This window comes from Malaclemys terrapin, chromosome 6 (assembly GCF_027887155.1).
Source record: "Malaclemys terrapin pileata isolate rMalTer1 chromosome 6, rMalTer1.hap1, whole genome shotgun sequence".
NCBI lineage: Eukaryota > Metazoa > Chordata > Testudines > Emydidae > Malaclemys > Malaclemys terrapin.
Genome location: NC_071510.1, coordinates 15,959,895 through 15,986,683, shown reverse-complemented (window position 1 = coordinate 15,986,683; position 26,789 = coordinate 15,959,895). Strand labels below are relative to the sequence as shown.

General features: G+C 44.7%; 1 protein-coding gene across 2 annotated transcripts in view; it reads left to right on the top strand.

Moving 5' to 3' along the window:
- SVEP1 (sushi, von Willebrand factor type A, EGF and pentraxin domain containing 1) overlaps positions 1-26,789 on the top strand; it is a 163,125-nt gene that overhangs the window by 122,687 nt on the left and 13,649 nt on the right. For both annotated transcript variants that reach the window (XM_054031824.1, XM_054031825.1), the window contains exons 38-46: positions 1,165-3,950; positions 5,069-5,294; positions 6,396-6,551; positions 10,292-10,355; positions 11,793-11,966; positions 12,848-13,021; positions 15,437-15,610; positions 16,820-16,996; positions 17,588-17,758. In XM_054031824.1, coding sequence (XP_053887799.1) covers positions 1,165-3,950; positions 5,069-5,294; positions 6,396-6,551; positions 10,292-10,355; positions 11,793-11,966; positions 12,848-13,021; positions 15,437-15,610; positions 16,820-16,996; positions 17,588-17,758 — 4,102 coding nt within the window. The remainder of the gene's footprint in view (positions 1-1,164; positions 3,951-5,068; positions 5,295-6,395; positions 6,552-10,291; positions 10,356-11,792; positions 11,967-12,847; positions 13,022-15,436; positions 15,611-16,819; positions 16,997-17,587; positions 17,759-26,789) is intronic.

Genomic DNA, 26,789 nt, shown 5'->3' with positions numbered 1-26,789 from the left:
TTATTGCTGGATGGGTGTTCTACTCCGACGTACAAAAAAATGTTTTCATGTTAAACTTCATGGGATATGGGGGGAGAGGCGAGATCAAATTTATTTTTTATTGTAAAGATCTAGCTTCAATTAGAATTGAGGCTGAAGGGGGAACAAACATCCTCTCTCGAGGCTGCAGTAATAACTTATAGGAAGAGTGGGAAGGATGCATCTCAGAAATCAAGATTCTAAGAGTGAAACCAAACATGAAACTGCCTTTTACCACTGAACTATGGTTGTAACACAGTGGCCCCCATGTAATTAGGTTGATAATGGTAAGACAGTTCCACTAGGAGAAGCTGAGAGCGCATAATGTACCTAGAACCATTTTAACTGCTTCCTTAAGGGAACAAACTCGTCTTATTATAATTACTTTCTCTTATGAAGGCCAGTTATAGAAAGTGGCTAAATCAGCTGAAAAAATGAAACTCCCTCACTAGTGCATTCTTATTTCAGTTTGCTCAATTATTATTATGTATTATCATGAATACTGTTTTTCTACCGTGATAAGTATGCATTGTTCCTATAAAGTTTTCTTTGCTGTAGAGATAGAACACCTGAGATTGCAAGTACAATACTGCAGACGTTCTCAAACTGTGTTTATTATTGTTATTATTTTATCCAAAGCGCTTTACAATAGTTAGCTAACGGTACAAACAACATTTGGAAAGATCATTAAGTGGGCCGCCGAGACCCTCAGCAATTTTCAAGTGGTTTGCGGGAAAAAAAGTTTGAGAACCACTGCTGTACACTGGATAAAGCTTTAAATTAAAGAGCCATGTCATTTGCAGAGGTCTCCTCTGCCTACTTCCAGCCTTCTGTTGCTCTTCTCCCTTTTCATGTACAGATTTTTTTTGCATGTGTGTCCAGGAAAACATTTGCTAGCTTTAAATTTTGAACATTAAGCTTTAAAACTTTGTAATGTTTCATTCAGTGCAACTCTATTGACCTCAGCGGGTGCAAGTCAAGGCAGAACTTGTCCCCTATATTGCTAGTGCAAACGTTTATTTCTTTGCAATCAATCCTTGTGTCTGGTTAGCAATTAGATACAGAAAGACGAATCAAATCAAAATTCATCTGCCAGGGTCAAGAGTTTTTACCTTCTACTTACCATTTGTCTCACGCATTTTACAGAGCACGACTGGCCGTTTCTTTGAGAATGAAGTGTACTACCAATGTAATGCTGGCTACAAGCTAGTTGGAAGTTCAGTATCAGTCTGCCAAGCAAATCGTCAGTGGCATAGTGAATCGCCACCTTCTTGTGTTCCTCTCAGTTGTGGCAAACCACCTCCTATCCAGCACGGATATGCAAAGGGAGAAAGCTTTGATGTGGGATCCAAGGTTGAGTTTTTCTGCAATGAGGGCTATGAGCTGATGGGAGATGCCTCTTGGACATGCCAGAAGTCTGGAAAGTGGAGCAAAAAGCAAAGCCAAAAGTGTGTGCCAACAAAGTGCCCAGAACCACCACTGATTGAAAATCAGCTCGTCTTGAAAGAGATGGTTCACCAAGTAGGTGTTGTACAGTTTTCCTGCAAAGAGGGCTATGTCTTGCATGGTTCCTCGGTGCTGAAATGTTTGCCGTCACAACAGTGGAATGATTCCTTTCCAGTCTGTAAGGTTGTACTGTGCCATGGGCCTCCATACATTCCCTTTGGTGACCCTGTGGCATCATCTCTTCATTTTGGTAGCACCGTGACGTACACCTGCATGGATGGGTTTTTACTGAAGGGAGAATCTACAATTGGATGCCAAGCTGATGGCTCCTGGAGCTTTCCATTGCCAGAATGTATTCCAGTAGAATGCCCCCAGCCTGAAGAAATTCAGAATGGCATTGTAGATGTGCAGGGTCTTACTTACCTCAGCACAGCACTGTACACTTGTAAACCGGGCTTTGAATTACTGGGGAACACAACTATTCTCTGTGGAGAAGATGGTCATTGGCTCGGTGGAAAGCCAGCTTGCAAGCCTGTTGAATGCCCAGAACCTAAGGAGATTCAGAATGGCAAATATTCAGACACACACTTTCATTATGGGCAGACTGTTACGTATTCGTGTGACAGAGGATTCCAGCTCAAAGGGCTGAATGTACTGAGCTGCTTAGAGACAGGAGAGTGGGACGCAGAGGTTCCATCTTGCAAAGCCATAAACTGTGACCCCCCTCGGCCCATCGAGAATGGTTTTGTGGAAGGTGCAGATTACAGCTATGGGGCTATGATCATCTATAGCTGCTTTCCAGGTTTCCAGCTGGCTGGTCTTGCCATGCAGACTTGTGAAGAGTTGGGATGGTCTAGCTTTACTCCGGCATGCCTACCAACAGACTGTGGCCTGCCTCCCCATATTGACTTCGGGGAATATGTGCAGGTTAGAAGTGAAGAAGGACATTTTGACCAAGAAAGAATACATCTTACTGAGAGCCCTCCTCTTTCTGACACGTTAGTTGCTAGTAGCTGGAAAGATATAAAAAGTCCTTTGAAGGAAACTAATGCAGTACAGTTGACAAACTTTTTATATGGAACCATAGTTATGTACACGTGCTTCGCTGGTTATGAGCTATTAGGAAACCCCATACTAGCTTGCCAAGAGGATGGGACGTGGAATGGCAGTGCCCCTGTCTGCATATCAATAGAATGTGACTTACTCTCACCCCTAGAGAATGGCTTTTTACATTTTACCGAGAATACACTTGGTAGCGTAGTGCAATATGCCTGTAAAACAGGGTATAAGCTAATTGGTTCTGACACAAGGCTGTGTTTGCCTAACCGACAGTGGAGTAATGCTGCTCCATATTGCCAGGTGGTATCCTGTACCACACCTAACAAACTCATGAATGGAAACATAAAGGGAGAAAACTACACTTACAGGAGTGTGGTCCATTATGAATGTGATCCTGGGTACCAGTTAAATGGCTCAGATAAGAGGACATGCCAGGATAACCAAAAATGGGATGGGAATGAGCCTATTTGCATCCCCGTTTCTTGTGGCCAACCACCAGTTTTAGAAAATGGCCACGTGACTGGAGACGAATACACATTCCAGAAACACATGGACTACAGCTGTAATGAAGGTTTCCAGCTGCATGGGGACAGGAGTAGAGTCTGCCTTGCAAATGGAAGCTGGAGTGGAATCACTCCAGTTTGTAAATCCGTCAGGTGCGCAGTACCACTACCTCTTCCCAATGGAGAAATTATTGGATCCGAATATGGCGTTGGGAAGGAAGTTCAGTATCGCTGCAGTGAAGGCTACATATTGCATGGAGCATCCATACTTACCTGTCAAGCTGATGGCACCTGGGATACAGAGGCTCCGTACTGTGAGCCAGTCAATTGCGGACCCCCAGAAGACATCTCTCATGGCTTCCTGAATAGTTCAGGCTTCAGTTATGGGGAATACACACAGTATGTGTGCTTTCCCGGTTATGAGTTACGTGGAAATCCACTGCGGCAGTGTTTGTCCAACGGCTCATGGGGGGGGAGCCTCCCCTCTTGCCTCCCCTGTGAATGCCCCACGCCACTGATTCAGAACGGGGTTGTTATCGGGCAAGATTTCCGCTGCGGGAAAAGTACACGATTTCAGTGCCTGGAGGGCTTTAAACTGCTAGGGCCTTCTGAACTCTCCTGTGAGGCAGCTGGCAAATGGAGTTCTGCTTTTCCACACTGCGGGCGGATTTCATGTGGCTCCCCACCAACAATCCCCAGTGCCTTTATCAGTGGAAGCAGTTCTGTGGATGAGAACACTGTAATATATAACTGCAGAACTGGCTTTGTCATACAAGGGAGGCCAGAGCTGACTTGTACAGATACGGGCGTTTGGAGTGAGCCGTATCCTCGCTGCGAGCTGATGTCCTGTGGACCCCCACCTTCCGTTCCTAATGCAGTGGCTGTTGGCGAGGCCCACACCTATGGAAGCAGAGTCCAGTACAGGTAAGAAGGCTGCTGTAATTACATCTCCCTGAAATGTCAAAGGAATGAACATAGGACCTTTAAAGCAAATGAATACATTCAATTCATGAGAGGCTATAAAATACATAGAAAAGCCATGGAGCAGACCTCACGAGGAGGTTGACACACATTCTTGGGGCTCCCGCTGCCATGTATTGCCTCACTCCAGCCTCATAATTGACCCACAAACTCACAGCATGTCATGCATTTAAGCCATGGAGAGTGCACAGTATACGTTAATATTATTGAGGTTGTGGTAAAGAATTTGTGTTACAGTTTCCAGGTATGTGTGTGTCTGTGTTTCTATGAAGCTGAAGTGACTGTATTAGCGAGGAGTGGATTCTATCAGTGAGAATGGCTAAAATGAGGGAGGGATGGGTGGGAGGGACAGCATGTAAATGAAGGTACCTGAACAGGTGACTTCCCTGCTTGTAAGGGTTTGGGTGGATGGATTTTCACTTAAGCACACTTAACTGGTGTGTGTATATTTGTGTGCATACAAACAAACCCCATGGAGGGCCAAATTCTCCAGTCCAATTGAATTGCACTCAATGCAGGACTGTGCGGGGCAAAGCAAATATGTCTTTAAGTTACCTTTGCTTTCTCCCAGTCTTGGGGTCTGCCTGGGATTTGTCCAATCCCTGGTGCAAGCAAGAGCAGCCCTCAGGTTGCCAACGGCCCCCAGGGGCAGATCCAGCAACTGGCAATCCCCAGAACGTAACACTGTGACCATACCCCTTTCACCCAGCCATACCCTCTCTGCCCAAACCACAGGAGCTGCTACTGTGTCTTTACATCACATGGGGATTCTCCTAGGCACAAGGAATCACCAGGGTGATGAATCCACCCTGTTTACTCTGTGCTGCTGGAGCAGGGGGACTCAGCCAAGGATGGACTCAGTTCAAACTCCTGCCACCAGATTTATAAACACACAGCAAAAATGCCTCAACCCTCTCACAGCAGGTTGCTGAACTGATACAGAAATCTAGAGGCGCTGCTCATAAGAAACAAACATTGACAATTGAGCCACATGGTAGGTTTTGTACCTTGAGGATTAGAACATCGTACGCGTGTGTGCCAATGATTCTGATGCATTGCAGATGTCTGGAGGGCTACGTGATGGAAACAGAAATGGATACATGCACTTGTCAGGAAGACGGACACTGGTCTCCTAAGAGCATTTCCTGTTGCCTCAGAAAATGTCCCGTGCCCACAAATCTAACCAATGTAATTATTTCTGGTGATGAGTTTACTGTGAATAAGAGCATCACTTTATCATGCTCAGAAGGCTACACTTTGTCAGGAGCAAGCACATCTACATGCCAGGTAAAGAGCGTTGGCCTTTTCTTTTTTTAAAAGTGCAGATCACTATCCTTGGAGGTGTGCACTCATCTGTGGGTAGAATGTGGCCCTGCTTCCTGATTGTACACAATACAGGTGTAATGCACTGTAAAATATACAGCAGGTCCTGCTCCTCCCTTAAGAAAAAAACACAGGCTTCCAGATTTGGGAAACAGTCCTCTCCTCTTACTACTTAACCATAATACTGAACTGTGACTAAATGTTCTTTTTCACTCACTTTATTCTGTTTTAACTCTTAATTCTGTTTCAGCTCCCACTGAAATTAATGGGGATCATGCATCTTAATCCCTTGACACCTTTAAAAACCTCAGGCCTTGTATTTGTAAAAACCAAACCTCTTCAGCTATGTGGCCAATAATACCTCAGGCCTCGATCCTGCAAGTATCTACCCATCTGTTTAACTTCAGGCTTGGGAGTAGACCCATTAGAGACAGGGAGACTACTCACATGAGCCAAGTTCAGCATGGGAATGTGCGTGTGTAAGATCAGGGCCTTCCAGAGTTAAAACTGGAAGAATTTATAAACTCTCCCTGCTTGTGCTATTTTTTGTATTTCTGTTGAGTCAGTTTGCAGGGGTCCGTTCGCTCCTACTTTCCATCCCACAACAGACAAAAACTTAACATAAAAATGTAAATGGGTGAGAAAAACAATTCTACTCCCCTCTGTTTGCTGAACAGTTCTTTGGGTATTCGGATGCATAGCTGAAGCTGTTGACTGATACATTGGAGAGGCAACATTGTTGTCTAGGAGTTAGAGTATTGGCTTAGGAGTCTACAGAGCTGGGTTCCATTCCAGGTTCAGTCACTGACCTGCCGTGCGACTTTGAGCAATTCTCTTCACACCTCTCTGAGCTTCTGTTTCCCCTTCTGCCCTTTCTCTGTAAGCGCCTCTATGCGAGTGTGCAAAGCTCGCACAGTGGGTCCCCAGTCTAGGTTGGGGCCTCTGAATGTTACATTACTGCAAATAATAATAAATGAGAATTATTGCCCCTCTCTGTACTGGTAAAGCTCTCTCCCACATGTTTTCTGATGTTCTCATTTAATAGTTATTTCTCTTGCTTTTTAGCACAATGGCAGCTGGGTGCCATCATTTTCTGATGATATCTGTGTTCCTGTGTCTTGTGGGAAACCAGAAACCCCAGAACATGGAACTATGCTTGGTGCTAGTTACAGCTACAAGAATGCGGTTCTTTATCAATGCAATGCTGGCTATGAATTACAAGTAAGTCAACTGAATCCACAGTATATGTACCAATGCTATTAAGATTAACCCTTGTATTATCATCTTTATTGTTCTTGCTTATCCTCTTTGTTTAGTAGAATGTATTATGATTATTTTCTTAACTTCTGCTGAACATTTATGCCTTTTTCTTGCTGTTGCTATTGCCTATAGAATGATGCACATATAGATGGGGCTGTACAAAACACTTCAAAAGACCACTACCCTTTCTTGACCAGGTTGCAATTCAGATAAATATAAAATACAGGTCAGCAATTCATATGCAAAAAGTGGGTGGAGGGAGGGAAGAGATTTGTAAGAAGAGAAGGTGGTTTGGCACCTTAGCAAATGCAGCTCTTTTTTTTAAATCAGTGGATTCTATTAAAGCGTTGCAAAGAGAAACCAGAACGGAGAGTTACTGTCTCACCCTTTGATCTACTGAATGTAAGCATAGACTTATTTCCCAGATTCCTCAACCCCAGCTCAGTTCAGCACTCCTGCTAGGACTCCACGGCTCCCTCAGTGTACCTTCCACCTGACTATCTCAAAGCACTTCACAAACATTAGTGATCTCAGCCTCAGATAGTCCTGGGATGTAGATAAATAGTATCTCAGTTTTACAGATAAGGAAAAAGACATTGCAGTAGCTTGCTCAGATTTACTTCGGGGCAGGGCAGGGAGCACAGTCCAGTGCTTCTGGCTCTGTCCTGTGCTTTTATAATTAGCCCATACTGTCTTAACAAAGTAACAGTTAGTGAGAAAATAACAGCAAGTCATAACCTATCACAAGTTAGAAAACTTACGTCTTTCTGATTTTTCCATAAATTATGAAAAGTGGCCTTTTAACCTTGTCAGATCCTGCACTGAGCCTGGGAGGTGTTGTGGTGGTATTGTGAGGAACAGGGATGGTAAGGTAGGGAACAGTTCTGAAACAGAAAATACTTAGATTGTGAACTTTGTGAGGCAGTGACCTTTTCGTTGCTCTGTGTTTGTACAGCGCCTAGCACAGAGGGGTCCTGGTCCTAGGCTTTACTGCAATGCAAAAAAGAATAATGAAAATAATACAGTATTTAAATCAGCCTGCTAGGACTCAATCCTGCAAGGTGCTGAACATTCTGGTCCTTCCCTAGGCAAATATTTATGCACATGTTTTACTTTAAGGATGTAAATAGTCTCATTGATCTGGAGAAGATAGACAAGCTCACCTTAATTACTCTCGTTACAGTTGGTATGGCAACACCCATTTTTTCATGATCTCTTTGTATATATATCTTACTACTGTATTTTCCATTGCATTCATCCGATGAAGTGGGTTTTAGCCCATGAAAGCTTATACTCAAATAAATTTGTTAGTCTCTAAGGTGCCACAAGGACTCCTCGTTCTTTTTGCTAATACAGACTAACATGGCTACCACTTTGAATCTTGTGAATCTGTTCAAGATATTGTGAGACTAGCAAAAAAAAGGAACCCTGCAATAACAACATGTGTATATATTGAAGGCATATTTTATGGTGGTAGCTGGATCAAACTGCAGTAATGGACTGATTTTAGGACAGAGGCTACCTCTCTGTCAGAGACATCAGAAACCCACTGTAAAATTCTTCCAAATGAAAAATAGTACTGCTCCTAGACATTATTCCACCTACGCCCCCTAGTGGAGTCTTGTCTCCCTGCTGTTAAAACAGAAGTCCCCTACATTCCTCTGAAATGCTCTGCCGTGGCCTAATGCCCTAAGTACAAGCATACTTAAAGTAAACACCTGCTCTTGGTAATAGGTGCTCTTCATATGGACATAACTAGTGAAAGAAATAAAACCCAAACTTAGAAGTTAGACTTAATGTCCTGTGACCAAAGAGACAGTTTAATTGCCTTGTCCTGAAGAAGTGCTCGTAACTATTAGAGTGTACTACAATATGCAGGCAAGAGGACAAGAGACATCGCCTAGAACATGTGAGTGGGATGGGATAGAAATAAAGTATTATTTAATTGAGAGCTCACCTCTGCCCAGCTGCTTTTGAAAGGAGTAAGTTAGGCCATTTTTCCTGAATTACAAAATGAGTATTGGAGTGAGGACCCATCTGAACCTTCTTGGAAACAGGTGAGACTCTGCTGGCAAGGAGAATGCAGAATGGTCTTAGATTCCCAACCCTGTGTTTAGAGCACAAAGACCACAGGATTGGGAATCAAGAGATTTAGATTCTCACTTTAGCTCTCCCACTGACTTCCTGTGTCGCCGCGGGCAAGTCATTTGACCTCTCTGTTCTTCAGTTTCCGCCGCTGCCATTTCCCTTCTTCACATGAGTGCTGGCCTGCTAACTGTGTCAATGTTTGTGGAATGCTGCTACAGTGATAAACACCGTTGGAATGCTTATAAACAATTACAGACACAATCTCGGTCAGTGCTTTTTTATTAAAGACCCTAACCAGAGCTGTGTGGGCCGAAGTCTGCTCTCAGTTACAAATGCAAATCTGGATTAATTCCACTGGAGTCACTCCCAATTTATGCTGATAGAAGTATGCCCCAAGTTCCTACTGACTGACTGAACTCACAGGGTCTGATTTTCCCCTCACATGCTCTGGTTTTACACCAGTGTGGTTCCATCAACTTCAATGGAGTTACTCCTGATTTACACAAATATGAGTGAAAATGGGAGAGAAGCAGGTGCAATGACTACACTGTGGGACAGATTCTCATCACAGCTGCACTGATGTAAACCAGGAGAAAGTCCACTGGAGTCAATAGAGTAGCACAGATGTAAAATGAGGTGTATGTGAGCAGAGACTCAGGCCCACCAACTTGGCAGTTTTACTCTCCTGTTTTGTTTCTTTCACCATAAATAACCTCTACAGAGCAGGACACGATCCCCTGCTCTGAGCATGTGACTGTGAGAGGTCAGACACCAAATCCTGATCTTGTCTTTGACATTGACGCACTCTACGGATTTGAGAAAGACACTTATCCTCTGCCTCTGTTTCCCCCAGCCGTACAATGGAGATTCTGACCTGGCTCTAGGGGGTCTTGTGAGAGTTAATTAGTGAACATTTGTAAAGTGCTTTGAAGATGAAAAGTGCTTTAAAAGTGCTAAGTAGTATTTTGTAATTATTAGATGTGACAGTAAGAAACCCGGGAATCTAAGTGCATGCTGCCCCTTCTCGTCTACCAAGGTTTGAACCCCGGAACGTGCATGGGATGCTCCTCTCATTGGATTTCACTGCTTCTTTCTGTGGGAACTATATTTGATTCCACCCTAAATCCTGCATTCTCACCCAGTTTGTGGTTGGTGGTGCTATTGATGCAACATCAGCTGATCTAAGTTCCTCTCTCCAGGACTGAGAATGTCATGGTTTTGGGCACATTTATTTTTTCCCATTGAGGACAATGACACACTAGTGCAAGCGTAGAGTATCCAAGGGGTCGCATCAAGGCACAACGATTTTAAAGCAACCTTTCTCTCCATCTGTCCTTTTCTGAACTCAAAATCTGTCGTGGATGTTAGGCAAGTTTTAGGACAGAATTCTGCTCTGACATTCAGGTAGTGGATCTTGGTTCCAACATTCTGCTCTCCCTCGGTACATGGATTTCTATCGGAGGGAACATGTACAGAGGGATAGCAGAATAAAGGAGTCACGATTGGTCATGAAAAAATGAGAGCAGCTTTGATTCTCTTCTCCTGCAGTGCAGTAATGACACAATCCTAACGATTTTATGCTGTTTCATGATCCTTTTTCTTTTGTCTAATAGGGTGATGCAGAACATATCTGCCAAGGAAACAAACTATGGAGTGGAGCAGCACCAATGTGCAGAAGTGAGTTCTAAATTCATTTGTTGTACGTCTAGTGTGGCTTGGGAGTATTTTTATAGGGCAGATAAGGACTAATGTTCAGTTTGCTTTGTCTATTACTTAAACTGTACATAAAACTTTAATGTGAATATTATGACACATCTTGCAAAATTGCTATCATCTGAAGATAATGTTGTTATTAAATAAACTGCAACACATACTTTTTTTTTTTTCCGCCAAGACACTTCTGGACAAAGCTTTTCAAAGGGTGATTTTTGGTGCCTTAATTTTTGGGTTCCCAACCTGAGACACCTTAAAGGGTTTGTTTGGGTGATGGGACCTGGTTGTTATATTTTGACACCTCCTCTCTGCTGTTTAACTGAGTGAAGCTTTGGGTACCTATTATTTAACTGTGCGACCAGGCTAGGGCCCTTTCTAAAACTCCAAGAAAAAGCTATCCAATCACAGATAGGAAGGCCAGTGTGCTTGGATAAAGCTTAGGTTAACGTAACCAGAAACTGTTCCGTTTAAGGGCACGCCCCAAATTTAAACACTTTTACCATTTAGGGCAACATTCAGGGCTGTTGCTGACCTCCGAGTCACATGAAGTCAATGGGAATGGTGGCGGCTCAGCTGTCTGAAAATTAGGTACTTAATGTCTTTCATTTACAAAGGTTATGTCTACATTACTGAGCCTGTGTCGGCATAGCAATTGTACCTACCGTAGTGCAGCTATGGGGCTGTCAATTAGTCGCCGTTAACTCAAAGCGATTAGCGCAAAACAAATTAACTAGATTTAAAAAATTAGTCGCGATTAATCGCAGTTTTAATCGCACGGTTAAACAATAATAAAATACCAGGTGAAATGTATTATAAATATTGGTGGTGTTTTTCTGCATTTAGACACAGCATCCACCAACAGAAGGAGTTTGTCTGGTAGTGGAGGAAAATCACCTCCCGAACAGTGTTCGCTACATCAACTCTGCCATCAGCATAGCTGTGTCAACGCTGGGGGTTTTGTTGGCATAGCTATATTAGTCAAAGGGGTGGGTTTTTTCACATCCCTGACTGATGTAGCTATGCTGACATAACTTTTAAGTGTAAACCAACCCTGAGACACTTACCCTGAATCATGATTTTGCTTTTTGTTTTCCTTTCCAAGTTTAACATCATTAATATGGCTGTAAAGATATTTTCTAATGCCTTCGGCTAAAGCCAACCTACATCAGATTTGTTTTTAGGGGTGCCTGGCAAGCTCCAGACAGCATTCTGGGCTAGCTGTTATAGGATGTCTTTGCTAGTGAATGGAATAATCTGGGAATATTTGCATACATACTGCATATATGAAAATTACGTTTCCTCCATTCTAACTGCTCTTCCGGAAGATTGAGAAGGGGTTGTGACTGAGACAGGCAGTTGGTAAAGGCATCTGATTAAAACAACATATTTTCTGTGGTATAGGAATCTCCTGTGGACCACCAGAATCGATAGAGAATGGATCTGTTCATGGGGAGGAGTTCCTATTTGGGGATGAAGTTCTCTACAGCTGTAATCGAGGCTTTGAACTACAGGGACCCAGCCGAAGAATCTGTCACGTTAACAGGAGGTGGAGTCCCTCAGCCCCTTCGTGCGTGCGTAAGTACAGATCAGAGCGAGATGAGTGCCATTCTAGAGCAGGGCTAGGGGTAAAAAGCCATTGGTGGTTTACACAAGCGCTCCCACCAATGGAGCTGCACCAGCAGTAGTGCATTGGTGGGAAATATCAGGAAAAATGCCAGTGCAGACAAGGCCTAAGTGAGCAGTTACAGTTCGCATTTCCTCTTTGACTCTGATGGAGGCTTTAGTCTGCAAGATGCTGCAGCAAATTCTCCACCCAGTTGCATATTGAAATGGCATGACTTGGGGTTGCACTGGGATAAATGATGGGAAAGCTTGGCCTGAATTTTATTGTATCATGGAATATGGGTCTTGAATTATCACACTGCAGTGATTTGTCGTAAGGGTGCCAGTGCTGACCCAGCTGGTGTGAGCAACTCAAATCACTGCAATCTGATTGTTTTGCTGTCAGAGCAGTGAGGTGTGACTTATTTTGGGGTGGAGGACAAAGTAGATATCATTGCTTTGTGCATTTCATAAATGTATTCTAGGGGCGTTATAGCTTTTTGCAAGGAATTCTGTCCAGCCTTCCTCTCTCACTTTTTACTCCTCTATCTCCACGCTGTGCTGCTGCAATGTGTGCTAATTTCTAGGTCCCCTTTCCACTTTACCTCTGTACAAAATGAGGAGTAAGAGCCTGTCTCTAATGCTGCCCCATCTATCTGTGATTCTGTCCCTCTGAGACATTGAGTCACATTTCTTTATATCTTGCTTTTCCGGCCTCCGTTTCCTCCCCTTCATCCTCCTTTAACTCGTTTTGTGAAGTAGGGCATGATACAGTGTACAAAAGAGAAGAAATAAAAACAAACGGCTTTGTATAAATACTGTAAAGATTATAAACTTAAAGACTTCTCTTCTAGGGATAACTTGTGAGCCACATCCCTCGATAGAAAATGCAGTGTCCGTGGCCTCAGGAAGTGCTTACAGAAGTAACGTTACCTATGTATGCAAGTTTGGATACCATCTCATTGGGCCCCAGAATATCACGTGTCTTGCCAATGGGACCTGGAGTAAACCCCTCCCATCATGTGAAGGTAACTGTTAAGTTTTATGCCCCAGTACGTATTGATCTAGGAAAAGCAATCATTATCGTTCTTGTTGGCATACCAATATGTATATCCTACAGCCAGAGAATCAAACCTCTTTCTGGAAATGTTCTTCCATGGAGCAATGAAGTGCAGTAGTTCTTTTTATATTACTATTAACTGGCACCCAATCAGCTAAAAGTATTACAGGAAATGGTTCCTAGAGGGGAGAGTTATTATTAAGACCAGAAGGCTTATCAGACAGAAAGGATATTCCTTTAGGGTCTGAACCTGCAAGGTACCATAATAGCTGTATAAACATCAATGAGAGCTAAGGGCACTCGCCATTTTAACAAAGACTGTGGACAATGAGAACAAATGACTTTTCTCCCAGTGGCTCAGAAAATCCATATGAAGAGCCATTTTTAATTATTATTTATTTTTTATTATTTTAGCCAGGTTGGCACCTCATAGTAAGAACTTCAAAATAATTGTCACAACAAATTTATCTCTCTCTCTCACACACACACACTTCTGCAAATTACTCAACTCAAAGGGTGCTTAAATATGTCCTATTATTCCTGCCCCAAACCAGAATACATTTTAAGCATGAACTGTTTGTGTTTATAACCAGGAGGCAGAGCTGTCAACAAAAAGGCAGAACAAGTAATTGACAAGATCCCAAATATGTATGGACATCCAGTGTTTTCCCCTCCAATGACACTGGCAAAAATCAACATACATGGGAGTAGATTAAACAAAAGTACATTATAAACTTTATAATGTGCATTAAACGTTAAATATTAACTTTCCCCTTTCCGTGCTCCTCTTTTCCTCGGAAAAGCCCCTCTGTGTTTTCTGGCCCCTTTGTGTCCTTAGCGCCTTCTCATGACAGACGCACCCTTGAGCTCAGTTCCTGCCCCAACACTTCTTTTCATTCAGTTCCTGCCCCTGACACAGATACCCTTTGTCCTCTGTATTGGGCCCTAGCACCCTTCATTTACAGCCCTGTTTACCCTCATTATTTGCTGCTGACATCCTCATTCACCCTCCCCGCCTGTGAAGTGGAAATTCTCTACATCCAGCCTCTCACACAGATTTAGGGAGGATCTGACCCCTTCACATGGGTGCGGAGCGGCACAGAGAGGCCACCTGGCGTACACAGGGCAGAGGAGATGAGAGGGGGAGGTGTCAGCAGCACAGCCAGGCAACAAGGGCAGCTGTGCTAACTGACCCCCTTGATGCCTTTCCACACCCAGCGGCACAATCCCCAGGGGTCAGTGCCACCAACAGGACTGCGAGTGTCACTTGGCTGCCAAGGCTGATGGTGTCCCACTCAGGTGTGGGACTGCTCTCCCCAGAGCCAGGGAAACAGCAGCACCTGGAGGGTACGCCTTCAGGGCATGCCAGTGACCCCCTTCCGTGTGAAGGGGCAGGGCCCAGAGATCACTTCACAGCCCCACTGCAGGCAGGTAATCCAGAGGCACAGGAGGTAGGATCTTTAGCTCATTGGCAGGTGGAAAAGATATTCAGATGCCGCATTAACAACCATCCATCACACAGATCTCAAGGGTAGCGAGTTGCGGAGCATATTGTGATAATTTGGCCTGGGGTCTGGATGACCCACATCAGAAAGAAAAGATCACAGGCATCTAGCCAGATGCAGATGAACGAGGTGTTTCTGCCCCCACCATCTGAGAATGCAAGAACAATGCAAGACAAAGGGTGGGCATGGCCCCTCAGTAACAGAGTAGATATTACTGTATCCACATCTCTAGATGCTCTCTCCTGCCTGTCAGCTGGCATCACCTCTGTCTTACATGGTTTAAGGTCCCATCAACTTGCTCTTGTCCAAGCCTCTAGCTCATCTAGTCTCTCAGGTAGCAGGGAAACTGCACCATCTGAATCAATTGGAAGACAAAACATAGGGCTGCCTGTCATTTGAGTAGTGATGGCAGTACAGCCCAGATCATCTGACTGCTTCTCCTTCTGGCTTTGTGCAATTTGGAATACAGGAATTGTCACTCCCCATCAGACCAGTGATACCTCTAGTCCAGTATCCGGTCTGATGGTGGCGAGTACCAGCTGCTGCAGAGGCAGAACATTACTCTCTGGGATCTCTCTACGTGGAAAGAAAGGAATCACTGAAGCTCAATCCCCTTCAACTAACCGGTGTCCAAAGCCTTATGGCCAACCTTGTTAAACTCTCTGGGATCTTGTTAAAAACATGCCTGGATATTTGCCCTTTCTCCATCAGTAGAGCACCAACCCAACTATATTTTCTTTCCGCCGCTACTGATTTTTCTGTTAACACGTATTATGTTTTATTGTTCTCTGGTTGCTATTATAAACACTGCATCACTATATCAAAGAATAAAGCGGGGGCCTAATATAGTTTAAATGAATGAATTTACTTCCTTGCAGAGACCAGATGCGAAGCTCTGGTTTCCTTGGCGAATGGGAAGGCACTGTATGAAAATAATACAGTTGGCAGCAGAGCAGCATATTACTGTGACAGAGGATACAGCTTGGAAGGGGAACCCATAGCAGAGTGCACGGGAACTGGAAGCTGGAGTCACCCAATACCGCTGTGCAAACGTGAGTGTTTGCTCTTTAAGGAAGATTTCTAAGCATTAAAGGACAAATTCTGCTCTTTGTTTAAACCATTGTTAATTGAGAGTAAATCCATTGGCTTCGATAGAGCTTACCCAGCTTTATACTGGTGTGACTGAGCAGAATTGATCAAGTTCAAAATCAAATACATTTGCATATCCCAGTTTTTCCTCACTTAGTGAAGTTCTGTAACTTAAATGAAACTTTCCTTACATAGCGAAATTTAATCTTCTGCTATTCTGCGGTGTTGGGAGACACCTGTGTGCATGGTGAAGAACGGAATAGTCCTGAGGCACATTAAATATAACATCTGTCTACAGATGTTTGTGAAATTGAGAGAGTAAACTGTTCAGCAGCAAGTGACTTTATTTGGAAAAGGGCTTTAAATGGATTGAAATCTGCCCCTCTGCCCCCCATATAACCTTATTTGGCTGTAACTGATCTTAGATCTGTCTTGCGTTGCACTAGCTGGATCATCTCATTTTTTTAAACAAGAGACCAATATGTCTTTAGCTTCATAGAAGCAGCTTCCCCTCTGCTGTTGTACTGAATCCTTGTCACATTTGTCACGCGACTCGTCCTATTGAAATCAATGGAAATGCTCCCATGAGGAAGGCCAGGAAGGTTTAGCCCAAAATTACAGTGTGTAGGAACAATAGGTGACCTGTAAACTCTGTTGAATATTAATACTCTTCACTGTGTGAACCTTTAGGGACAGATTTCCTGGCACTCTGCCGCTTCTCTACACTGTTCCGGAGCCACTAAGCCGCTGTAAATCCAACTGAACCCAAAGGGTCTGCTTCTCGTTTACACGAAAACCTCTTTACTTTGCTCTAGCAGTGCAGGGGGATCTTAAAGCAATGTAAATTACATTGACATCCTCTTCAATGCCTGCTGCTACTGCCAGGGGGAAATCCTGAGCCCACTAAAGTCAAGGGGAGTTTTGCCATTGGTTTCAGCCGAACGTGGTGTAAAGTAACATTAGTGTAAAAGAGAATCAGGCCTGTTATCTTTATTTCATGACCTCAAGCCTCACAGCTTTACACCTGTTTAAAGGTGAAACTGGGGAGCAATCAATCCATTCATTCATTCTGCTGGTTTTGCAATTTGATGATGAAAAGAGGGAGAGAGTTTGCAGACATGCTTTACAAATATTTTTTCTCCCCCCCCCCCCCCCCCCCGACACTTGAACAGCAAATCCTTGTCCTGTGCCTTTCATAATCCCAGAGAATGCTCGCCTGTCTGAGACAGAATTTTATGTCGGCCAGAAAGTATCGATCAAGTGCAGGGAGGGCTATCAACTTAAAGGGCAAGCTGCAATGACCTGTAACCCTGACGAGACTTGGACACCAGCGAGAGCTAAATGTGAAAGTAAGTGTACAAACAGAATTCATGGCAGACGTTGTGAGAAGCTGGCTGGGAGATGCCCCGTGTTCTTATACCCCTCCGGCATATTTCTCTGTTGGTGGGCAGCCCTAACAAGAAGGCCTAATGTCACTCTCTTCTACTTACAACCTTTAAGCACCAGTATGTAAGCCATTGCCCCTGGCTGGCAGTTGGAGGGGAGTGGGGGGAATGTCTTCAAACTGGCTGCCAGGCACATTATACACATTCGCTGTTTGATTCGCTCTGCACAATGTTGTGTCTGCTACAATGAAGCCCTATCTCCTGGTTGCCCCCTTTCTCTGTTCCCCACCATGCCCAGTTTTCCCCTTCTCACCAGGGCTAAGTTTGGTGCTAGTGCAGAGGTCTCTTTTCATTGCTAGACACCGTGTGCATTTCTCTGCACCACGCAAAAGCCTCTCTCTGCAGAGCTTTCCTCCCCACACTCCTCTTGGCAGCACTCAGCATCCTGCAGGCTCGCACCCTAACCAGACAGGGACATTATGTACCGTATTGTCAACAAGTTCCCAGATGCTGCAGCTCGTCAGCCCATTGTGGCTTCTTCTCATTTTTCTTTAGAGATTTCGTGTGGGCCCCCTGCTCACATCGAAAACGCCTTGGCCCGTGGTACCTTTTATCAGTATGGAGACATGATCACCTACTCGTGCTACAGCGGGTACATGCTGGAGGGGTCCCTGAGAACTGTGTGTTTAGAAAATGGAACCTGGACAAAACCGCCTGCCTGCAAAGGTAAGAGTCGGTTTTTTAACTGTGTGCTGGTGCTTTTCCTAACCTGCTGTACAAACACACAAGGAGAAATTCCCATATGACTTCACTGTAGCCACAATTTAACCCGTTGCGCGTAAAGTACAAACTCACGTCCTTTCTGCTTTAAAATAAACAAACACCCAAACAAACAAATAAATAGACTAACTTAAACCTTCTCCCTAACCTTGGCTGCTTCTGGGGTTCCTCTTTCAAGGACTGCATATCTCATACCCTAGATCAGCCTTTCTCAAATGCGGCCACCAGGGGCTTTTCTTGCGGCCACAGCCTCCTGGGCTGTGATGGGGGGGGAAGCAGTGGCCCCTCCGGAGATACAAATGCTGGAGGTGTAGGCAGCTGGTGAATTCCACACTTTCCCCGGGGCTGGAGCAGCAGGCTTTGGGGGCTTGAGATTCTATCCCCGCGGTTGCAGGCTCTGGTTCCAGGCTCTGTCCCCAGCCCCATCACCCCCACCATCCTCTCTGGGCCCCACTGCCTTCCTCCCCATCCAGGGCTTAATTTGTCCCACGGCTTGCCAGGGCTGAGTAAGTAAGTCTGCTGTGAAAAGTGATATTAACAAACATACAAATATCACTTTTCACAGCAGCAGACTTACTAGCTAGCAAGTTTTTGTTTTTTTTTAAAAAGCAACTAAAAAAAGCAAAAGAAACAACAACAAAAAGACAAGAACATGCAAAGCACCTTATTTATGTTTCTGTTCTGTTTAGTTCCACTAAAGAATAGAGACCACTGTACATTATTTTTATTACTGAATCTGAAAAAATCCTACATAAATAAATTACAATGATTTGGACATGTATAGGTGCATATTTGTTTGTTTTTCCTAAAATGAATTACGTATTTTAGGAAAAATTGTCAGCGTGGCCACCAGCAAGAGTTGGTAGCCGCACTCTGAGACCACCAAAAAATGTGTTGTGAGAACTCCTGCCCTAGATCCCCTCTCTCCAGAGAGTCAGTCACACATCAGTTATAATTAGCAGGGGGAACAAGTTTCCTACCACTATGAATCTACAGAATACACTTAATCCTTTCCCAGGTGGAACAACACGTGCTAAACAAATACTACCAGCCTGTTACATTCGGATACTTAAAGAAATTTAGCTTTTTACTATTAAGGCAGAGCACTGCAGGAAAGGAAGGTGGCTGATACAACTGGTGCTTATTCCATCATTGTTGTTTAGCTTCTGCGTGTTGCTGAAAACAACTGTCTGCAGTAAGATGTGCAGAGATAAACTGATACAGCTGTACTGAAATAATGCACACTGAGCACGGAGGAAGCATCATAGCATCTGTGTTGGCCAGTTTAAGTACAGAACTGTAAGGACTAGATGGGGATTTTAGAAAAATCCCCAAGATTTGATTGACAAATGGGCATGTATTTGCATAGCTGCATTTGCATGCAAATATACCCTAATTGTAGCATATATGAAAGTTAGTATTTAAACACCTATGCACCCATTTGCACAACAGTTGCAGTGATTAATCGTGCATACATGGGTGCACAAACTCACATATTTTGCATGTAGACCTAGAGTCTGTGTGTGTCTGTTTCTTGCTCCCTCTCTATTTTTAAACCTGCCCCTAAATGGTGGAAATATCTTGAAGATAAAGACCGGATAGTCCATTCGGGGTCACAGAGCTATCAGTGGGAATTCTTGTCAGTAAGTGTGTGTGTGTGTGTGTGTTAGATATATATGTGTATACAATAAAAACATACATACATTAAGAAGTACGTCACCATTAAAAAGCTAGCTTTTACCAGAAATTATTACAAAGTGGTACGTGAGATGGCACGGTTCTTCCCTTTATTTAGAATAGGAAATAACTGCATTGTGGCTATTAGCAAATGTTGATACTTTATTGGCAATCACTGTGCTTGTGTGGGTATGTATTTATGTCTAGCACTAAGTATATATAAACTACAGGGGCGGCTCTAGCTTTTTTGCCGCCCCAAGCACAGCAGGCAGGCTGCCTTCGGGAGGTCCACTGATCCCATGGATTCGGTGTACCTGCCGCCGAATTGCCACCGAATCCGCGGACCTCCTGCAGGCACGCCGCCAAAGGCTGCCTGACTGCCACCCTCGCAGGGACCAGTGGGGCGCCCCCCGTGGGTTGCTGCCTCAGGCACGCGTTTTGAGCCGCCGCTGATAAACTACTACAGTATGACGTAGCGGTATAGAATCATAGAAGAATAGGACTGGAAGGGACCTTGAAAGGTCATTGAGTCCAGTCCCCTGCCTTCACAGCAGGACCAAGTACTGCCCCTGACAGATTTTTGCCCTAGATCCCTAAGTGGCCCCCTCAAGGATTGAACTCACAACCCCGGGTTTAGCCAGGCCAATGCTCAAACCACTGAGCTATAGGAGTTACATACTTCCCTTCACTGAGGAAGTGCGTCCTGAGCTTTGGAGACTTCCCAGTTGAAATCCCAGACAAGCCCCCACTTGTAACGCCAACAGACAGGGGTGGCATGTTTGTAGAAATTTTGGTGGTGCCCAGAACCTGCCCAAACTTCGTCCCCCCAAACTCCGCCCCCCACCTGCCCAAAGCTCTGGGAGGGAGTTTGGGATGGGAGGGGTGCAGAGGGATGGGGTGCAGGGGTGAGGGCTGTGGGGTGTGGCTGCAGATGAGGGGTTTGGAGTGTGGGAGGGGCTCGGGCAAAGGGTTGAGGGTGCAGTGGGGGGTGAAAGCTCTGACTGGGGGTGTGGGCTCTGGGGTGGGGCAGGGCTGGGGATGAGTTTGGGGTGGAGGCAGGCTGCTCCGGGACAGGGGACAGAGAGGAGGACTCCCCCCAGCCCTTTCCCTGCCGGCAGCAGCAAGCTCTGGGGAAGGAGCCCCCCTTTCCTTCCCCCCCCAGCAGCACATTCACCCTCACCACTGTCACTGCATGTGCTCCTAGGGCCCCTCTCAGGTCCAGGAATCTCCCTCGCCTCCCCCGTGGTGGGTGCCGGGGGTGCTGCGTGCACCTCCTCCCCTGCTGTTGCCCCTGACTGTCGTCTCACTGGGGGTGAGGGATGGGGCTGCCTCCTTGCCCAGTATGGGGCAGGAACGGTGACTGCGGGCAGGGGGGGGTCCCCTGTACTGCTGGAGGGTCCCATTGGAAAAGGGAAGGGTCTGAGGGGGAAGGGCAGGCTCAGAGTCAGTCTGCCCTGGCAGTGGAGATGGGGGGCACTAGGACCCTGCAGCAGCAGTTGCTACCTGGAGGCAGCACTCGGAAGAAACAGGGACACTGCTCCAGGGGGCCAGTGAAAGGCGGGGGGTGGGGGCGCGAGGGCAGCAAGTCGGGGCCAGGGGACACTCAGGGAAGGTGTGGGGCGGGAGCTGCAGCTGGGGCCGGGTGCGGGGGGGTCACCCAGCCCCAAGTATTGCTGGAGCTGGGCTCCTGGCTCTGAATATTGCTGGTGCCTGAGCACCACATGGATATGGAACTCGCGGCCTATGCCAATAGACCCTGATCATCGGGGAGCAGGATTGAACCTCTGGAGCTTAGTGCATGAGCCTCTGCTGCATGAGCTAAAAGCCAACTGGCTGTTAGCTTTGGCTGTAGAGCAGACTCATTTTATATCTCTCTCTTTAAGTGGTTTCAGTGCCACTAGATAGGACAGAACACCACACCCAGAAGGTGTGGGGGTTACACAAGCGCTCCTGAATCAGAGGGAAGAATGGTTTTGTTGCTAATGTAGTGGTTTGGGACACCAGAGACGTGACTTCAGTTCCAGCTCTTCCTATGAGACCTTACGTAACTCAATTCCCCATCTGTAAAATCTTTCTCCCCACCCTTTTCTGTTTCGACTGCAAGCACTTTGGGGCAGGGATTCTGTACAATGCCTAAAGCAATGGGGTCTCAACTTCTGCTGTGACTTCTAGTCACTAATATAATACAAAAACTATTGTCAATGATGGTGAATCTTATGAGTAAAGGCCCTTGAAAAGTCATGTTGCCCTGCTCTCCAATAATGGTTTGCCATGGTCACCCTAGATAGAGCACTTTGACAAGGTCCAAATCTAAAAGGTTTGTGACTTCTTAGCACTTCACAGATTTAAAAAGCCACTCCTGGGCTTCCATGTATATCACAGTGCTGCCTTGTGATAGCAATGGAGCACCATCACAGTTGCTAGAGTGGAAGGCCCAGCAGCAAAGTGAAGATGATGGGTGACTTTTCCAAGGTGCTTTACGTGACTTAGGAGCCCAAGTCAGACTCAATTTTTTTGAGAATTTTTCCCACTATCACTTTAACACTCACTGTGGACGTGAGGATGTAGAAGTGATCTCTGTGTGAGGTTTCTGGAATTAGTTAGACATCGACTAGCAAAGATGTTTTGGGTAAGTTTGTGGTGTTAACATCTGACTGTTGATCTGTCATTAAAAGCTTTGGGTTCTAGCCTGATTATAGTGTAGCGCTGCAAGTTGTTATTACTCTTTTTAACATTTGCTATTTAAACACAGCCCTCAAGTGTGTTAAGGCTTTAGAGATGTCTGATAAGGCAGGTCCTTACCACAAAAGAGCTTACAGCCCGAGGGCCTGATTCTGCATTCTACTACCAAATGTGCAGCCTGATCCACATTTGCGAATCAACGGGACACTTTGCATTGGCTTGAATAGGCTTTTGATGAGTCTCATGGCACTTACTACCCATAATTAGTCTCACTGAAGTTGCTGGGACTATTCATAGTCATAAGCACTATGGGTAACATTTTCAAAAAGGCCTCAGCGCCTTAGAAGTCTACAGTGCATTTTCAAAAGTGGCATTGGCCTGAGGAGCCAGAGACCTCGTCTACCTTGAAAAATTAAATCAATCTAGCTATGTCATCACTCGGGGATGTGAAAAATTTCACACCCTGTGCGATGTAGTTAGGTCAACCTAATCCCTGCTGTAGATGCAGCTAGGTCTTCTGTTGACCTAGCTACAGCCTCTCGGCGAGGTGAACTAACTACAACAACGGAAAAACCCCTTCTGTGGATGTACAAAGCATCTACCCTACTGTTCTACAGTGGCACAGCTCCACCACCATGGCTGTGTGGCGTAGACACGGCCTCGGTCTCATTGAAAGCCAAAGGATGAGGAAAGGGATGTAATATAACAAAAACAGCTATTAAACAATTCCGGCGGACACTCAGTTTGTTAGTTTCATGATTCTGCTTTCTTTTTGCCTTATATTTATAAATGTTAATGGTTCTAATATAACGTAAACCATATACATTCCGACGTTTTAAAAAATTAAAGCCTAGAAGTCCTGCTCCAGAAGAACATGGATCTCTATTGCTCACTGTTTAGCAATCCCCAGCCTCTTAGCTTTCCTTCCCTCCCTTCTCCAAATACCAGTGGCTTGAGGTGGCCTTGGAGATGAAGGGGTTAATATACTAACGCACAAAGCGCTATCCCAGACCTGGCAACTCTAGATATTAATGCAGTATGTTAATAATTTCCCGCCTCCTTCCCCTAAAACAAGAATAAAAAGGACCAAAGATATTCATGAGAGAAAAGGCCTATGTTTCCCTGATATATGTGAAAGTGATCTTTTAGAACTGCTTTATAAACAAGGCTGAATATTTTCCTAACAAAAGGCCTACACAGTATCTAAGGCTTTGTGATCTACATCAGAAGCAACATGAAAACAACCAGCATAATGAATCACGTAGCTTTTGACACCAGTGGTTAGTTATTAATGTCCCAAGCCTGCAAGAAATGTCTAACCCAACTAAACAAAGTAATTAATGTGAATATTATAATTAAAAAATACAGACTGTGTAGTAATTGGGCGAGCACAGCTGCGCTTGTCTGAACTGTATCTAGTTAAAGATCACACTCCTGATTCTGATCTCCGTGACATTGGTGTAGATCTGGAGTAACTCTATTGAACTCAGTCAAGTTACACCAGCATAAGCTAATGCGAGTGAGATCATATTCATGCTCCCAGTTGGGAAACCAGCGACAGTATCCATGGCGCTTACGATCTGCCCACCACCAAACGTAGGACAAAGAGCCAGTGTGAGAGCCAAAAGAAGAACCGTAGGGCACGGCACGTCGTTTTAAAGGAATAGGCTGAATTTCCTGAGCAAAAAACAGTGATCTGTATCTTTTGTTTTTCTCTCCAGCATTTCCCATGTAACTAATTTGCAAGAAAAAAAAAATGAGAACACCAAAAATGTGTGGTTTAGAGCTTCCTTTGGCTCTAAAGCAAGGGACTTCTTTCAAAAAGGTAGTTGAGAGCTATAGTTGTAGTCTGTTCCATTCTATTCTGGGTCTTGTACCAGGCTCGTCACTGTAGCATTTCTTACTTTCTGTAGCCTAATAAAATTTTGCACTTACATATCACTTTTGATTAGCAATAGTTAAGGCTAAGATTTTGTCACACATACTTTTAGTAAAATTCACGGACAGGGCACGGGCAACAAAGAAAAATTCACGGAAACCCGTGACTTATTCAGGACTTCTGCTAAAAATATGCATGACAAAATGGGGAGCTGTGGGGGTCCCCATACCACCCCTCGGGACCAGGCTTGGAGTTGTGGGACACCCCAGGCGCCCGCAGCAGCTCCCGGGCACCCCAGCCGCCTGTGTCGGCTCCAAGCTCCCGGGTACCCCGCCCAACTGTCTGTGGCAGCTCTGAGCTCCTGGACGCCCTGCTGCCCACGGCTGCCTGCTGCGGCTCTGAGCTCCCGGGGCACCCGGGGCACTCCCTCCCCTGCCTGTGGTGGCTGGTAGCTCGGGGCCCCGCAGTTTTCAGCCACCACAGGTGGGCTCAAGTCACAGAGGTCTCTGGTAGTCACAGATTCCGTGACTTCTGTGACAAAATGGTAGCCCTAGCAATAGTAGTAATACTGATTGTATCAGAGGATTTCAGTGCACTTTCTAAAACTCAGGTTTTGCAATTCATTATCCCAGTTTCACAGATCATAACATTACTGGAAGTCACCAGATAGCATTGTTACAGATCATTTGACTAATTCTGCTTCACTGACTGGATACGGAGTTGTAGCATGGAGAAACGTTGTGTTTCTTTTTTAAAAGCTGTGCAGTGAATTTGGCCCCCTCTGCACAAGACTTTTGGACTGGGCTCATCCCAGGGTGCAGAGCTACTGCCAAACAGCTTGTTCCCAGCCAGCTAACAAAAACACTACGTGGTGTCAAATCTGAGGCATACAGAGGGTAAGTGGCTTGCTCAAGGTCACATGGAAAGTCTGTGGCAGAGCTGAGAAGAGAAGCCAGAAGCCCAGTTCTCCTCTTATTTACATTAGCTTTACACCAGTATAACTCCTTTGACTTCAATGGAGTTAATCCTCATTTACACCCGTGTGAGAGGAGAGGATGTTATGTCTTCTAACATCCAGTCCCATCTCTGAAGCTCAAGACTGCCTTTCTCTTCTCTTGCCTGCTCTACTGTTCAATGATCTCCACGGCCATAGGCACATGGTCTCTCATTCCCTGGAGCTATATATAACAAGTGCACATAGGAATAATACTGTCTTATTCTTCATATAGAATTTCACAACCAGGGCTGGCCATAGGAACAAGAAAAGCAAACCTACTTGTGGCCCTGAATTGCAGAGCTTACCTGGGGCAATGCATACCAAACAAGCTCTGTATTTCACAGACCAACTTTATCTCCTTTTCCAGTGGCAGAGTGGGGACACATCTCACAGCCAACTCTTACTGGTAGTTTGGGACTCCTGGTAGCATAAAGCCAGCCTTGTTTAGGTCAGCCTATTTTATTTATCTACTCATACGATATATACCTGGGACATCACTCAGGCGAAGTCTGGATCACAAGCCGTTTTGAAGCTTTAAACTTAAGATACAATCCTTAAAAATTTTTGCCCCAGCTTTTAAATGGCTTTTGTTTAAGCTTCCTCATAATAGTACTATAACTTAACTAGTATTCAGAAAAACGAGGTTGCCTATTATTTGACAATAATATACACATAGTTGTGAATCACTGTGGTGTTGTTCACTTTCTTAGAACTACAGCTGTGTGAAACTTTGTATTACGAGATCCCAGACTATGCAAAACTCTGATTCAGGTTTCTTCAGAAACGCAACAGGCAGTTCAGGCTTTGACTCAAAAGCTTTACAACCTTCGGCCCAGTTTCAGGGGAATCCAAACAGGGGGGCTGGAACAATTTGTGTAGTGGGGGTGCTGAGAGCCATTGAACCAAACTGTAAACCCTGCATAAAATGGAAACCACTTCAAGCCAGGGGGTGCAGCAGCACCCCTAGTTTCCGCACCTTTGAATCCAAGCTATGGTTTCACATTGAAACTGTAAAACTTGCAGCAAAATCTAGTTAAACGTGGCTATTTCAGTGGTAGTTTTGGATTGGTTCAAACATGCAACTTATAAGTATTTTAATGGTTCATCATATTTAGACTACTAATGAACCAGATCTGGGGCTCTCTCAACCCTAAACCTACATTTCACTTGCCCTAATAACTGTTAAATAAGAGAGACATTAACAATTCATTGTGTGTTTATAATTGCCACTAATTAAAATGTCTTGTGATTCTTTATTTGTATTGTAGTAATACCCAGAGGCCTTGATCTAAGATTGGGGCCCCACTATGGTAGGCACTGTTCACACACATGATAAAAACAGTCTCTGCCCTGGAGAACTTACAGTCTAAGTGACTTATATTTACTTTGTTACACAGTTTTGCAAACCGCGGTGTTTGTAAATAAACAGATACATGGTACAGTGTTACTACAGATTATCACAAAGTACTCTTCAGTCTTTTGTGGTGTTAATGTAATAAATCATTGATGCTGCTATTCTGTTTTGTTTTATTTTAATGACAGAAGGTAGATTATACCTGACAGCTTTGCCTTGTTTTTATGCCAAAACTGAGGAAAGGAATCTTGATTTTATCTTTCCCCATGTCTTGGACTTAATTTTTTGTACAGGAGTGAGGGGATGGGGAACTACAGTATTTGGTTTTTGTTTTATGAAACAAGAAGGAAAATTCAGGTGAGAGACATCTTGCAAAATTGTCAAAAAA